The 17,968-nt window shown below is 36.7% G+C and overlaps 1 protein-coding gene across 1 annotated transcript; it reads left to right on the top strand.

Annotated features, from left to right (window-relative positions):
* Window positions 1-1,274: 1,274 nt before the first annotated feature.
* On the top strand, window positions 1,275-9,696 carry LOC140162846 (receptor-type tyrosine-protein phosphatase U-like). Its single transcript, XM_072186156.1, has 8 exons — window positions 1,275-1,382; window positions 3,037-3,143; window positions 3,757-3,982; window positions 4,673-4,772; window positions 5,255-5,498; window positions 6,231-6,300; window positions 7,802-7,892; window positions 8,909-9,696. The coding sequence occupies exons 2-8, from the start codon at window positions 3,051-3,053 to the stop codon at window positions 9,012-9,014; spliced, it is 930 nt and encodes a 309-aa protein (XP_072042257.1). The 5' UTR covers window positions 1,275-1,382; window positions 3,037-3,050; the 3' UTR covers window positions 9,015-9,696.
* The last annotated feature ends 8,272 nt before the right edge of the window (window positions 9,697-17,968 follow it).

Below are 17,968 nucleotides of genomic sequence, written 5' to 3'. Positions count from 1 at the left end.
TTGGTTATGATGTTTTGTTTGAAAAACTAATAAATGATCCCCTCAAACAACCGTGACATGTTTTGAATACACTGCCTTACAACTGTTCAAGGGATTTTGATACTAGAATTTATAGTAATGGCGCCTAGAACAGCATGTGGTGTTGGGATGGTCATACCATGAAACAACTGCAACTGTTTTTCGAAAAAATGTGAGGTTTTCAATTGATGCAACAATCTTCGTAAGTGGGCTTTACATTCCACCACATGGGAAGAGGAAACCGGGACGGCCGCGCACACTGTACTTACAGTATGTCCAGCACCTCCTGGGAGATACTGAAGGGATGCTGCAGCCAAACAAAATTGTTTCGCTTGCCCAAGATCGCATTAGTTGGAGAAAGCTTGTAGTCGCCTGCTCCGCAGCCGACTGATGATGATGATGGGGTTTAGGGCCCCCGGGGTGGTGTACTCACTTATACAAGGTTTACGGAGATGTGCCGCTCTATTGGGTCGCTAGTTTGCAAGAAATCCCTAAATATGGGTAGGGATTGCAGAATTCCAGCTACACACCCCTGCCAAAATGTAATACGAATATCCCATCCCCGTTAAGGGATCTGGAATGAGCGTTTCGACAGTATTTTTTGTGGGACATGAGAGCACATCAGACATATCGAATTGCTCTCTGAATACGAAGAATGTCTTTCTGATATCAAATAATTTTCATTTTTTGAAATTCACGATATATATAATACAAATTTTATGACAAAATTTGATAGTTTTCACATTTTTGATATATAACAGTCCTCGAAGTAAATTTTATAAATCTAATGATATATTCTTAAAGTGTATGTAGCTGGGAGGAAAAGACGACGATCAATTGAAAATTTTGATCTTTCGTATTGAAGACATGGATTTTTTCCCCAAAATACCTTTTTTTTTGTGTGTGTGTTTTGGGGAAAAAATCAATATCTTCAATACGAAAGATCAAAATTTTCAATTGATCATCGGCTTTTCAATGTCCCACAAAAAATTAATACTGTTCAAACGTTCATACCCCATCCCTTAAGGTTATCAATCGGTCACCAACCTTTAACAATTTTCTTATTGCATTTTACAGAACCAACATTACCTCCATCAGACGTGACGCCTTACGATGTGACATCAAATGAAATCAGCATTCGATGGTCTCTACCTACTTGTGGTTCCAGAAATGGACCAATAGTTGCTTACTCCTATAGTCTAAGCAATGCTGATGGTACCGTGGTAGTAGTTAACTCAACTGAATATAGATATATCACCATCAAGAAACTGATCCCATCACAAACTATACGTTTAGACTATCCGCCGAGACAGATGCAGGCGAAAGTCCCTCAATTCGTTTACTGGTAGTGACTGCTGAAGCCGGTAATATAAAATACTGCTTACGTTCTATGAATAGTACACTCATAGAAATTGTTCGGTGGCATTACTCAGTAAGTTGATGTAAGTCGTTGCGTCAACTTTTCGAGTAATGCCAACGCGTACAATTTTGAGTAACGCTGACTCGATATCATTATGTTGGTCGCACTCATTTGCACTTACTTTATTGAGTTGTTACAACTCAGAAAATGAAACTAGGTTAGCATAATTTTCTAGAGGTGTGCTATAGTACACAAAATTTTGCACTGATTACAAAAATAAATATTTGAATACTGCTAATTGTGCAGAAAATGATCCAATTACGTGAATTAAGTAACAAAGTACCAAATTGGAATAACTCAAAACAATAAGTACCAGTAACTTAATATGAACGAGTTACATCAACTTACATGTTGAGTTACAATAACTCAACTAATTGGTTCTTTGAACCTTGTTTATTTTTCTAAGTTCCCTGAACTTGAATTCAGAAGTTGGCATTACTTAAAAAGTTGACGCAACGACTTACATCAACTTTTAAGTAATGCCAACAAAGTTGAATAGTTGACGGAACTTTTTGAGCTTTTTCAGCATTTTTTAAAGTTCGGATAACTAAAATGAATTTTGTTTTGGCAACTTTTACACTATTTTTTTTTTGACCAAACTTACTCCTTTTGAATTGCGCTAACAAGGCGAACAAGTCATTTCTATGAGTGTACACAAAGCAGTGTTAAATAAATTAGAATAAATACAATCACCGGTACTCACTGGAAATGGGTGATGGTGATGTGCGGTCACATTGGCTCACCTTTTTAGACCCATCTCACTCAATGAACTCCGTTTTTTGTATTTCTCTCACCCAGTGATTTCTTTTTAAATAGTTCTTTTATTCTGTAAAGAATTGTGTAGTGTAGTGTAGTGTAGGGTAGTGATGTTTCTTTTTAATGTTTCCAAATAATTTAGACCCCGTTGTTGACAATTATTGTATTAGGCACTATTAGCGTTACAAAATTGCACAGGTAGTACTGAATGACCCCAACTTTTCGAACTTCTCAACAAATGGCCCTCACGGTTGTTTGATGTGATCAATTTTTTACTTTTCCTAACAAAACATATTAATGTTCAATTCTCGACCTGAATAATACCAACAGCTATCACCCTAATAACCTGTATACACACATATATATTTTAACATAGATTTTCGTTTCTAAATCAAATTTTTCATCATTTTCTGCGTTTTTGTGGTAACTTTTATTCTGTAAACTATATAATTGTGGGCAAATTGAGGGCGCTATTTATATATATCTTAAATTAAAATTAGCCAAATAATATGAGTTGAACCTGAATTAAACATGATAAAATGTTTTTTGAAAATTTCTTTTTCATTTGTTGGTCTTTTTGCTGATGATCTAATACCATTATACAAGTGTCTATCCCTTGTAAAGATACAAACAAGATTTAAGATAAATAGCGCCATCATTGTTCAGATTTTCTTAAAAATTACTCAGTTTTACATGCCATCCAACAACCGTTGGCGTTAAATCTTTTTTTGGCGATAAATCTATCACCTGTATGTTTCTCACCTAACCTACTTTCAATTCATAGAAAAGGAATGGAAGAATTGTTTGTTCCTTATATCCATTTTGAGTCGTTCATGTTTCAGTACCAAGTGCACCCATGAAATTCCAGGTTGGTGATGTTACAAAGACATCGATGGAGACATCCTGGGACGAGCCGGAAAACCCAAATGGAGTAGTCACTAAGTACACAGTAAGAAGCATTTCGTCTTTATATTTTCGTCAACTTATTAAAGCATATCACAAACAATAATACAGTGTCATTCTTTTATCAGGCATTTACTAGATTTGCTAACATTCACTAATAAACGAGTATAAAAACATACAACATATAAAGAAGCGGATGTTTGCGTAATGGATACTCGTCATATGTGACCCGTTACAGCGAAAGGTACCTTATGTCAGCTGCTACAAGTGTCTCTTTTTCCCCAATGTTGGCAGAAAATATCAAACAATAATGACAATCTGAAGTGGCGGTCATTTCAAATCATCTACAAGTCAACGAGATTCAGGAATGTCCTCTCATTGTTAGTGGGTGGCTACATACCTATACAAATACAATACAATGCTTTTGTAACCCACCACTCACGCCACTTGAACAGGGATTAGCCATATCAAATAAAGACTAGAGCTGTATAACAAACAGTTCTATAGACAGGTACAAGCTTATTATCCTCTACAACAATAGGATTAATGATTGGTTTAGAATGCATTTGTTACTAGCAAAATAAGGCATATGTAGCTCCCGACTTAAGGTACCTTTTGCTGTAACGGGTCACATATTATTAATTACATTATGTTGCTAGGTGCAAGCCGTCGTTTTAGAAAAACTTTACGATACCAGTTTCACGCACACAAGTTCAGATCCTGTGCTGGCCGTCAATGAAGAGCTTGATTCCCAGCAGAGAACCTATACATTCACCGATCTTAAACCTTCCACAAAATACGAATTGACGGTGTTTGCCACTTCTGTCGTTGGAAAGGGGGACACTGCAAGTATTCAACAATCTACAGACTCAATTACCAGAGAAGGTATCGTTGTACAAAACTTTAAAAGAAATTTTTATTGGTATATATTTATTTTGGGTAATTTTCAGTATTAAAATATTATGTAGTAAACGAGGGGGTATCAAAAAGTTTTTGAAATCGCCCAGAAGTGAAAGAGCTATATCAATGCAATTTTGTCAGTGCAATCACTGGTCCTTATGTACACTATGGTGCAAAAATGGTTTCATAAGTATGTTTACTGTTTTTACAGGTGGCGCTAGATGCAAATAACCTGCTGCCCCAGTTACTGTGCATAAACTGCAAGATGGAGAAAATTGAGGCAAGCAGCATTATTAAGATCCTGCTTTTGAAGGGTTGCAGTGCCTAGAAAATCGATTGAGGAAATGAAAGTTATCTTCGGTGGTGATTGTGATATGTCACTGATGCTTTTTGGAAAAGGAATTTTTATTTCATCACAGATTTTCTGGGCACTGTAACCCTTAAAATGGAACTTAATCATGCTACATGCCTCCATTTTGCGGATACATAGGCATGTACTGACATCTAGCGCCTGTAAAAAAAGTAAACATACTTATGAGACCATTTTTGCACCATAGTGTACATAAGGACCAGTAATTGCACTGACAACATTTCATTGATATAGCTCTCTCACTTCTGGGCGATTTCAAAAACTTTTTGATACCCTCGTATATCTGCTTATAAAATTGAATACAGATATCTCAAGTCCACCCTACTTGCAACAAGTGGGAGACAGTCAGAAAACACCAACAACTGTCGAGATAGATATACCACTAAGCACATCAGAGTTTGTGAGGTAAGTGAAAGGATTACCTCGATGAAGTTGATATTATCAGATAAATTACAGCATTTCTAAAAATACCTCATTACCTCAACACAAACCAATCAGAATCATCAACCTGTATAGATGGTTACTGTATTACGTCACCACCAAATTTGTACATATAACTGATTATGAATGAATTTCTTGTTCACTTTTACTGATCAGCATTTTCTAGAATTTCCAGAATATTTCATGTACAAACCAATGGAGATAAATATCAAAACAAGTGAAGATTAATGTCTAATGACAAAACTTTTAATGAATATGATAGAATATTTTAGGGTCACATAACATTATTATTATTATTATCATTGTTATTATTTTAATGTTATTATTATTATTATTATTATTACTATTACTATTACTATTATTGTTATTGTTATTATTATTATTATTATTTTATTATTATTATTATTATTATTATTATTATTATTATTATTTGCCTTATTTCACAGTGCCTACCTAGTGGGTGTGAAGTTGATTTCAAGCAAACGTAAAAGACAAGCTGGTGTATTTGATCATTACGACAAATCCCCAACAATGTATGTGGCAGCAGAGTTGGCCAAATCAGAGCTTACCGATGACTCGAGTTTTGTAATAGGAGACAATCAAACCTACGGGTCCTACTACAACCCTCCACTTCAAGAGGGCCAAACATACCAGTTGTACACAGCATTTGCAAGCCGTATCAATGACTCGGTGAGCTAATTTCACCTCAAAATTAGATTTGATTTTTGTTCCTCCTCTTTCTCTTCAATTGAATATACACAAAAGCCACCCAAGTCCATACTGTGGCCAAATTGAGTTAAGCATGGGAATTTGTTGCTATGCATAGGCCTGTCATATGTATGAAAAAACAACTCAAATTCATCCACTGTGTCTATTGAGCATGTGAAAAATAGCATGTATGAAAGAACCACCCAAGTCCATGATTTGAGTCTTGTAACACATTGATTGAAATCCAGTATGTATAAAAGTCCGCTTGTAACACATTCATTGCTTCAGAGTGACTTTTGAAAAAAAATGGGTTTAATAAAGGAAAGTGTGTGGTTTATATTACATGGCAGAATGCTTATCAACATTATACATACCTGTGTGCTTTATTTTGTATTATCTTACTAGTGGTAATCTCATTCAAACATTGTTGTCTATGTATATGATTCAAAAAACCACCCAAGTCCAAAATTTAAAATGAACCCCACGAAGTCCCTCAAATGCTAATCGTCATACTTAATACAGAAACCCACTCATTTGCACGTAAAACTTACCATATTGACCAGGTAAATATAACTGAAGGAATTAAAATGATACACGTGTTTTTCTCTCAAAATCACTTCCCATGGACTTGGGGTGGGTTTTGTATTCATGTATTCAATTTAACCCTTACTTGATCTGTCATATTTATGCCTGTTTTCTTTCTTGTTTACAAAGTACGCCCTAAAGTCATGGTCTGAAGGAACGTCAGTTACACTACCTATTTCAGAATCAAGTTTATCAAAAGGTATGCGATACAATTTCTAATGAATGCTTGCATAAATAAAAGAAACAAATGATAATTATTATCATAAAAGCATAAAATTACAACAGTGACACCAACACCACAATCATTACCAACAACTATCATTAAGAATATCAATAAAAAATAAATAAAAATAAAGTTTACAATAATCTTAATACTACTAATAATAACACTAATAACACTAATACTAATAATAATAATAATAATAATAATAATAATAATAATAATAATAATAATAATAATAATAATATAAAACTATATAATAAAAACACACTAAACAAAACACGGTTGTTTGATGACATGTATAACGGTTGTTTGATGACATGTATAACACTTGAACACAGATGCCGCTATTTATCTTAAATCTTGTTTGCATATTTACAAGTGGTAGACCTCGTGTGATACGAACTCAAAACCAGTGATGTATAACGGCATTAAAACATCATACAACAGATTAAGATTATAGCAAGGAATTTTTTCAAACTACTTTATATCACGAAATGAAAGGAATAGCTTAAATTATTGGGCTAAATTAAATTAACAATATATATAAATAGCGCCCTCAATTAGAAGTTGAACCCAAATATATAATAAAAAGACAGAAATGAAATATTGATAATGCAAAGAAAATCCAAGTTAAAAATAGCTTTAAAATATATGTGTATAATAGCTGTTGGTATTTTAAGCCTAGAACTACAAGGGGTGGTTATCCGCCCAAACGACCTAAGCTAATCGTAGATCCATACTTTGTGCTCATTGCAGTGACAACATTTTTACCCCAGCAACTTACCCGGGGGTAGGACCGGCCATCAAAGATGACCACAGAGAGGGGGGGCGATTGGTGAGGCCCCAATGATTTCGGTATTGTGAAATTATTCCAAGAGCTACTGACTTCTTACTTGTTATTGAGGTGAAAATAGTCATTTCCGTTTTAAATTTAGGATAAAATTGGGTGAAAATCGCATTTTTGTAGAATTTTTAGCCGATAATCAATGTTGCCTATACTTTTGTACATAGCCGGAATTTCCCAAATTTGCATGGGCACCCTCACATTATGACGTCATAGCGACATTATGTGGGAAATGTTTGTACTCATTTAGGTATCACTGGATAGAGGAGACCCATAGCTATATATTAGTACCAAATATAACGGTATATGGCGTTCATAATTGAAAATTAGTACCCCCCTTCGTAGTCAGTGTTACAAATTATGGCTCAGTAGTTCTAAGGTCTAGAAAAAAATTATATAATGTTTTGTATTGTTTAGTATGTAGAGTATTTGATGCTATTAATAGGAACTTGGACGAATAACCTCCCATATTCTTTGCGGATTATAAAACTACTTTGTATACATATGGCGATATACTCCTGGACAGCACACCCATCACCTCATATTTATTATCACGTGGTACTATTGATATTATGATGCAAAACACAAGAAATAAAACATAGAACAAACAAAACTTTACTTCTTATTTCTCAGGTGCGAATACGAATACTGTGATCGTGATCATTTCAGTGAGTGTGGTTGTAGTAATCGCTATTGTCATTGTTGGACTTGTTATCAAAATGAGGTTTGTATGAATCACAAAGCATTTTAAAATGTAATCATAAAACAAAATGTAGTTTTACCTAAAAATGTATGGCAGTCATCATAGGCTATTTAATAAAACTAGCGGGATACCCGCGCTTCGCGCGGGTCCCCGCTAGATGAGTAAATGGGAGCGTTCACTATAACAGGAAGAATTACTGAACAGGTAGAATTATTGAAAAGGTACATTTTATTTATATAAATCTGTCTCTTCTTACATTTTCTTTTTTAGTTTCTTCTGCTTAGCTTGTCATGCTTGTGATTTTCAATTTCCATGTTATTTATTTATTTATTTATCTATTTATTTAACCCCGTTCCCATCTGTTCTCATTATTTTAGCATATTTTTTTTATATTTCGTTGCCGGCCAGCTGCAGTGACGTGTAGGCTGGCTACCGATTTTCATAACAAAAACCCCGTTTTCCCCCTATTTTCAGTGTTTTTGCAGCCAATTCTTGACCGTTTTCAACCAAATTTTCGCATTACCGTCTCAATATATGCCTCGATGTCCCGTATATGAATTTGCCGACATTTGGATCGAAACTGACGGAGCCTTTAACTTTCATACCCGCACGCACGCACCCCCACAACATTCCCCTATTTATAGTAAGATGCACTAAATTTAATGCCCACGTGACCCATGGGCGCCGCCATACCAAAACCACCAAGTGGTCAGTAGATGTGCTACAATGCTACGAATGTTTTCAAGAACTAAATTTTGGCCGTTTTTACCGACGGAAAAAATAGTTATCGACGGAAACTCTTACAATAACACTACAAAGTTGCAGCAACAAAAAAAGACAAATTTGCTAGAAAATTTGGACATGCATCTCGCGTTTCCAACGACTGTATGGGGAGTGTTGAAAGGAACAGATAGATATACAATAATGAAAACAACACGATATCAGAAGTCTCTAGGGCTTGTGATTCATATAGAATGGTTCAGGTTGGTAATAATGTATATTGTTCGACGAAAGTTTAATATTATTTTCTTTTATAGATTGCAAAAGAAGACCCCCGAAACCACTACGAAGTCACCTTCTCAGGATAAACATGGAGGAGACATCGCAGGATCAAGTGGTCAGATTCAGCTTTCTTCTGTCTGACGGCTATGTGGAGTATAAAGCTCAACAAGAAGAAGCCCCGTATCAGGATATCAGCAATTCAAGAATCCCACTCAAATGCGGACATTTATTCCATTTAAATGAACAACCCTTGTAGGTGCTATTATGGTTCGCTGTTCCTGTAAATATTTCAATTCAATTAAAAAAATTTTAAATCCACAAAGACAATGGGGAAAAATGTACCTAGTATCATAAAATGGTGATTCTTGTTTGGTAGTGAGAGACGGGAGTGAGAGAGAGGTGAGAAAGTCTGAAAATGTGAGAACGACGGGATAGGGACTACTGTGAGAGAGATGAGCGTGTGATAGAGACGGAACGAATATAGAGAATGATAATGAATGAGAGCGATACACACAGTTAGATATATTAGATGTGAAATTGCGAGTAATACTTTGATGCCAAGAGAGATTATTACTTATTCAGATAGAAACTAGACATATACTGAAATATATTTTACTCAGAAAGTAAAAGTGACTTTTAGAAAAATGAACTAGTACAAGTTAGAATTTACTTATTAATACTTGTGTAAGGAGTAGTAGGGAACCCAACATATTTCTTTTGGGGGGGGGATACACTTCTTTTCATGCAAACAAAATGACATCTGCAGACAAGAAGAAGCCCCGTATCAGGATATCAGCAATTCAAGAGATACTCAACAGCGAGCAGCAGACAATGGCGATGGTGGTCAAGTCCAGCTTTCTGCTGATGGTTATGTACATACAAGATAAACCTGATGATTTAGATGGTGATGGTCAACGCGCTGAATGGTCTATTGTTCTATTGTGTCCGATTTGAGCGCTGACATATTGGAAAATGTTGCCAATCAATATTCATGAGAGTGTACATTCAACGTCCAATTTTCGAAATTGGGTGACTTGTGCTTTGCATGTGTAAAATACATCTGACTGGGCGTTTTAAATACGTAACGCATAAAGGCATTGACATCATCGAATGGCTGCCTATAGTGCTGTTAGTGTTAGGCCTATGTGTGTCTGTGTGGGGGGCTGTGTTTCGTTTCTATAATAATTATTATAAAAGGCCTACATTTATTTGTCATTCATTTCTTTTCCTTTCTCTGCACTTGCTAAAGTATCACTCCCTCTTCTTATCTCCCTTTACTTCTCCAATCCAAAATTTATTTATTTATAAATCCAAAATTTATATTATATTTATTATCCCCTCTTACGTTTTGTCCCCTCTCATTCCTATCATTTTCCTTACCTTTCTATTTTATTTACGTCTATTTATTTATTTCTCTTTATTTCTTCCTCTTTCTCTCTTCCTCCAGTCCCCTCTCATTCTTCATATCCCCTCCTCCACCCTCATCCCCTCCCAAGAACTCTCACAGAAGAGCTGCCCCCTTCAGTACGCCACTGATTATGATATTCTCCTTCTTAAAATAAAATAAAATAAAATCTCAATTTGTAAAACAACTTTTATATAGGCCTATACCGGTATACTTATTATATGTTACATGTATACGTAGCTCCCGGGACGTAGCTATTTAATACCATTATTGCACTATAGACATGCAGACACATTGCAGCCTTGATGCGTAATCATTCAGCAAGCGCATTCAATTTATTTAAACTAGCGGGATACCCGCGCTACGCGCGGGTCCCCGCTAGATGAGTAAATGGGAGCGTTCACTAAAACAGGAGGAATTACTGAACAGGTAGAATCATTGAAAAGGTAAATTTTATTTATCTAAACCTGACCATCTTTAAGCCTACGTTTCCATTTTAACTTCTTTCTTTCTTTAATTCTGCTGCTAAGCTTCCGATTTTCCGTTACCATGTTTTTTTATTTATTCAACCCCGTTCCCGTTATTTTCTAAATCTGTCCTTTCTTACATTTCCATTTTAGCTTCTATTTTATTTGCTGCATAGCTTGTGATTTCCCGTTTTCATGTTATTTATTTAATTCTGTCCTCAGTTTAATAGCTTTTTATTTAAACTTCCTGATTTTATTATAGCTTTTTTCCCCTTACATTTCCTGAAGAGTTTCTTTCTTTCCTTCTTTAGCCTATTTTATTCCCGGTTTCATTTTGTGACTTAGTATAACCCACATACTCGTACAGCCTGTTTGTCCTCATTTTGTTTTCTTTTTTATTTATAGTAGGCCTACCTCTTCATGTTGTTTGTACTTTTTAACACACATCTGTTTCCCGTATTTATTACGCTACGGTCGTTCACCCGTAATATCATTCATTACGTGACTCTGCGTCGTTTACGCGTGCCATGGCGTAGTGCTGCGTTATCCGCGCGGTATCGCTGCGCTACGCGAGCGGCTTGGCATTAGATACGCCCGTGCGACGCGCAGGCCTAGCTTAGTAACTGACTCCTCTTTTTGTTTACCTTGGATAGCAACGGACCACATTTTCACTGATTTTGAGGCCAATTCTTGACCGTTTTCAACCAAATAAAGTTTAAACACGTCCCCGTATATTCCTCGATCTCCCGTATGAATTTGACGACATTTGGATCGAAACTGACGGAGCCTTTATAGCGATACATACATAGATACATAGATACATAGATACAACATTCCCCTATTTATAGTAAGATGAAGCACCTAATGAGTGACAACGAAATATGCATTAGCGGCTAATGTGTGCCTTTTGTGCTTACGGCTACTCAATCACACCCTTGGGTTTATGTATAACAATAGGTACTTTTCGTTCCATTAAGCGCTTTTACGCGACTTTCATTTGATCACTTATTGACAGTAGCCTGCTAGGCAAAGCGTTAATACACTGTCGGGTCAGCTTACCGATTTAATGGCGGAAGCCCTTTGTCCCAAACAAAAGGTACCTTTCGATGAATAGCTTGTCAGATTTCAAATCAGCACAAGGTTTCAATGCGTTACGTAATCTATTTCCTCTCCATCTTATAATAGCTCCATCTGATATTGCTAAACAGGTTTCTGCAGCAGATAATGTCGCTTTCGTGATGCGATCAGAGGCAAAGAATGACACGGAAGATTATGAAGTAGTGTGAAAGATAAAGCATTACTAATATCAAGCGATTCATTGTGTGCTGGATGGAGTGGGGTGCGCATGTTTGTGTGGGATGTGTGCGTGGGTAATCCCACTCAAATGCAGACATTTATTCCATTTAAACGAACAACATTTGTAGGTGCTATAATGGTTCGCTGTTCCTGTAAATATTTCAATTCAATTAATTTTTTAAATCCACAAAGACAATGGTGAAAAACGTACCTAGTATCACACAATGGTGATTCTTGTTAGCTATAGTGAGAGACGGGAGTGGGAGAGAGGTGAGAAAGTCTGAAAATGTGAGAACGACGGGATAGGGACTTGTGTGAGAGAGATGAGAAAGTGTGATAGAGACGGAACGAATCGTCGCTGTTTTGGTTTAGTGTCGTATGACAATTTTTGGGCAAAATGAGTTATGAATGAAACTCTTAGATCTAACTTTGTGAATATATAATGTAATTAGTTAATGAGATATGGCACTAATTAGTATGATACGACATGTTTTTTATGTAACACCCCCCTAAATCTTCATTTTGTTTTTTGGCATACAGTCGTATCATGATACGTCGCCATAGCCCACCATGTAACTGCAGTTTCCTATTGTTTTGGCATACTGGCGTATCACATGGCGTATCATATATTTTTACATAGGTTATCAAATTGGATATTTTGGCATACTGCCGTATGAGTTTGCAGATTAATTACTTCTAATTAGTGAATGAATAAAAAGTTTGTATTAAGTTGAGAACAAAGACAAATATATTATTGATTATATTCTTTGATAATAATAAACATATTTTACTTTGGTGCTCTCCAGTGGGTCTTCAAAAATTGGAAAAACATTAAATGCGATTTTCTCAAAACGGCATTTTTCGTCATACGACAGTATGCCAAAACAGCGACGGAATATAGAGAGTGATAATGAATGAGAGCGATACACACAGTAATACTTTGATGCCAAGAGAGATATGTAAATGACCTATATCTAACCAAAAATAAGAAAGTCTTTTCTGATCATGCTATACGTACAAGAGGTCCCATTCTTTGGAATTCTTTAGATAAAAATCTGAAAGCTTCAAAATCTGTTAAACATTTCCGTAATCAATTCAAAACAAAACTGATCTCTAAATATAATTAATCTTTTCGTGAGCACACCCCCCCCTCCCCTTCCCTTGTCTTTTGGTTATGTTATGTAATGTTGATTTATTTTGTTAATTTCATTTGATTTCAGGGAAAGGCTAACTTTCAGACCTTTTTGGTCTTCCAGCCTTTTCCTCCATATGTACCGTGTTTTATATATATTTTTGTAATGTCTTTGATTTTTATGGAAATAAAATATGAATGAATGAATGAATGAATGAATGATGATTACTTATTCAGATAGAAACTAGACATTATACTGAAATATATTTTACTCAGAAAGTAAAAGTGACTTTTAGAAAAATAAACTAGTATACGTTAGAATTTACTTGTGTAGAGGAGTAGTAGGGAACCCAACATATATTTTGGGGGATACGTTTCTTTTCATGCAAACAAAATGACATCTGCCGACGCGTTAATGAGATAATTAGGATCAGTGGCGTACCGTGGCCGCTCCTACCCCGGGGGCTGAAGAAAATTGCATTTGCCGCCCATTCCTCAACAGCCCAAAAAGGTTGACCCAATTTTTTTTCGATGGTTTGAAAAAGGGATTATAGGCGCTAGCGCCCTAAAAGCAACACATTTTGATGTATAGTACCATTTTTCTCATTTTTTTTTTAATACTTTTTCAAATTGTTTCCGCCCTTTTTTCTTTTTGCCTCCCCTTCTTCTTCCGCCGCTTTTACCCCGGGAAAGCCCAAAAAATACGCGCATGAGGATGAGTCTAGGAACCATCCATTGCCTAATAACAGGTGTGCACGGTATTACCAGGAGGTACTTTTATAATTATGTTCATGCATTCACACATTATAATTTAATTACAATTTAATACATAAGGGGATGTTCTTCATGTGTGCAGCATACATGTAGTGTGTTTGGATAGGAAATATTATTTAAATGATGAATAAAACCTACAGCCTGTCTCCAAAAAAGTTGTGCAAGTGAAAAGCGCCCTCTTTGGCAATTGGAAAATACCGTTGTGACATGATGCTTACATCAACGTCAAGGGCATAGTCTTAGCTCTCTAATGCCGTTTAGTCTGTTCAATTTGCTTCTTATAATCTCGAGATATGCTTCCTTAACAACGAAAAGGTAAAATCACAATTGTGCCGCTTTTACAGGGGAATAGGGCTATACATCAGTTATAGCATCAAGTTTATCAAGAGTTCCTTCGTGAAATCAAAAGATTGCATCAATTACACAACAATACAAAATTGTTTTTAGTGTTTTATCATGATAAAGGTATAATGATTCTCTTTTTCCACTTACGACATATTAAACGATAAATGAATATTTCACATTCTGCTGTAAAATTAAATACATGTGCATGTCAATGATTTTACCATGGTTAATACTGTTCTCTTTGTCATTGAAGACATGTTAAAAGACAAACAAATATTGCACACTTATAGGTTAATGAACTTTGACAAGTTCATGAAATTTGACAAAATAATGAAATTAGACAAAATAATGCACGCGCGCTGGTGTTGATGCGTCTAATGCACGAGAGCCCCGAATTAAGGGGGAAGTGCATTAGATGCATCAACATCAGCTATCATTGATTTACACGTACAGCCCTATTCCCTAGTAAAAGTGGCACAATTGTGATTTTACCCTTTCGTTCTTAACTAAACATATCTCGAGAATAAAACAAGCAAATTGAACAGAATAAACGGGATTTGAGAGCTAAGACTACGCCCTTGACGATGATGTAAGCATCACGTCACAACGGTATTTTCTAATCGCCAAAGAGGGCGCTTTTCACTTGCACAACTTTTTTTGAGACAGGCTGTATAATAATGATATTAAACATATACATGATAACTTGAAATTCAACACAAAAGAAAATATCTTGAAATGTTTTCCCAGTTTCCTGTTTTTTTCTGTATCAGTCAGTGTGTGAATGAGACATGTAGCATACATGTATATAGGTGGCAGTGTGCACATGCTTCAGGCTGTTGCAATGAAGATCTACATGCACGTGTGCAGCATACACGTACATTTTGTGTAGCCAGGGCCGTATTTACCTTTTTAATGGCCTTGTACAAGCTAAGATAAGATTAAGGACACTTGCTATCTGGATCCATGTGGTACTCCCTACCCAAAACCACCCATGTAACGAAACCTATTGTTTTGATAATGATCAGAGGACTCACAGTGGCATCATAAGTGGAGTTAACATGTGTATGGGTCTCAGTCCCCCCGGGGGAGGGGGGGCACATCGAAAAATTTTGGTCTGAAGCCAAAATAGGGGATGTGTACGGGTACGGGTACGGATCCATACGGGTACGGGTATGGAAATTGGGACTCGAGTACGGGTACGAGTACGGGTACTATACAAGTCTGGTATGCACCATGTTAGAGAAATGGCTAAAATCAGGACTTAAAATCGATCACCAAATCTGTTGAAAGACAGTAGCGTAGCCAGCAGGGGGCATGGGGAAGACCCCCATCCCGACACCTAAAATGGGGACGGAGAAGCCGGAAAATGGGGACGAGAAGAAGGGGAGAAAAGAGAGAAAGAAGGAAGGGGAGAAAAAGAAGAGAAAAGGGAAGGAGATGGGAAAGGGGAGGAACGGGAGGGGGAATAAAAGGAAAAGGAGGATAGAGAGAGAGAGAGAAGAATAGATAGAGACGGTACTGATATCCCCCGGACTTACAATGCTGGCTACGCACCTGCCATAATTATAATGGTAATGTTATGGCGACGCGATCTTATCGGTGGACATTTTTGGCGGGAAATAAAAAGTTATTCTTTTAAATAAAAAGTTATTTTTTTCAACAACTAAATATCCTAGTCAGGAAAACAATGATGCCTCTGGTAGCTTCGATTTATGAATTTCATATACTTAGTTGCAATTACTTCACCAGATAATTCTTCATTTGTTTTTAAAGAGTCTTGAATCGTTGTGTTTTGTTTGATCAAAAAACGTGTATTCGGTATGTTTTTTTTTAAACCAGAGGCCACAATTCTTCTTAAATAAACCTAAATCAAAATGTATATACGCGTGTAGAAAGTTCAAGTTGATGTTTCACATTATTAGATTTTGATGTGTATAAGGGTATTACAAGATGTTTGACACATCACACACCGACATCGCCTGGCTAATAATTACTTGGTACACCAGAGATACTAAAATCAATACCCGGGATTGATACACGTGAATGTGCTATGCACGATTTTGATAAGCAGTGCTACAGAAACAGGGGTTGACGACGTAAATGTCACTCACTGTTATCGAAACTCTCACTGTCACTGTAATTGCCACTATCACTGACACTGAAGCATCATGGTTTGACAATACAACTCATAATGACAGTAAAAATGATGATGAGGATAATATTAACGATTCTGATTTAATTCGCTTAGTTATCGGGTGCATTTTCATCTTTTTTTCTACATTTATCTTCAGTAACGGGTTAGTTTTGGTTCTTGTGTCGACCAAACCTTCGCACTTACGTATTGTCAGCATGCCTACATTCTGTAGCTAGTTATTAATTGGTACTAATATTGGCCTCTTAAGTCCAGGCATGTGTATCTTCTTTTCTTTCATTAATACTATAACATCGGCTCAGGCATCGAATCAATCAATCGTAATGTTATCGATTGATCGATATGTTTCATTGGCCAAACCGTTATGGCATTTGGAGAGACGTACCAGGCATGGCTGTGAAGTTCATGAGTATCGCATACGGTTTACCGCTGCACACCGACATCACCTGACTAATATTAATTACTCTCTCTGCAGAGATACTAAAATCAATACCCGGGATCGATACACGTGAATGTCCTATGCACGAGTTTGATATGAGACGAAAATCTTTGGATACCGGGGTAGAAAATGATGAATATCTCCCGTAAATGATTTCGCATAAAGAAACCATGTGCAGATATGGTTCCTTGCACTTGAATATATATTTTGAACAGATATGATAGTCGTTAGCTTGCGTCTTGAGAAAGAAGCTTGCGTCTTGAGTCAAAAACTGACAATAATTCTGATTTATATGTGCCGAATTATATAGCGCAGTGTATAGGCCAATCGTGGAGGTAGTCTAAAAGCATATGACCTATGGCTTACCATGCTCGACTCACACACAGCGAGGTCAGTCACCGGCCTAATCGGGGCTATTGTCAGTAGCCTTAGTCAGATGTCCTTCGGCCCTTATGCGACTCAAAACTATTAATGGCCATGCGTGGCGGTGGATTCAACCTACCATGGCGAGGCTGTGAAGTTCATGAGTATCGCGTACGGTTTACCGCTGTTGCTGTGGTTGCCAATTGCGATATACCGTCTCCTCCAGATAGGACATCTACCTCATGGTAACTGTCTTGTACCAAAAAACACTTGGATTGGGATTTTAATTGTATTCATTTATTGGATACCCTTCATCCTGATTCTTATACTCAACATCAATACATATTGTGTCATTAGAGCAAGATTTAAGATAAAACGGACTGTAACGGCACCTCCTCTACGAATCCGAAATCAGTCACCAGCCAGAAGATTACCCACCGCGTCTATGATTTAGATTCAGCCACGAGCAGCACGGAAGACCTACCACTAAGCGAGTTGGTTGCAAAGTCCAAGAAGAGTGAACATCAATTGAGATCGACTGAAAGTCACCCTGGACCAGACTCTCATAGACCCCGCCACCTCGAAGGTATCGTGACGTTGGTTTCTAGTGATATTCCATCTAGCAGTGGCACCATTGCTGTACGAATTCAACAGCGGTTAAATGAGAAGGAAAGAAAGACGAAAGAGAGTGATACTCTCTTTGTAATGTAATACTCTGACCA

The sequence above is a fragment of the Amphiura filiformis genome, chromosome 10, assembly GCF_039555335.1.
Source record: "Amphiura filiformis chromosome 10, Afil_fr2py, whole genome shotgun sequence".
Taxonomy (NCBI): Eukaryota; Metazoa; Echinodermata; class Ophiuroidea; order Amphilepidida; family Amphiuridae; genus Amphiura; species Amphiura filiformis.
This window is presented reverse-complemented; position numbering and strand designations above follow the sequence as displayed.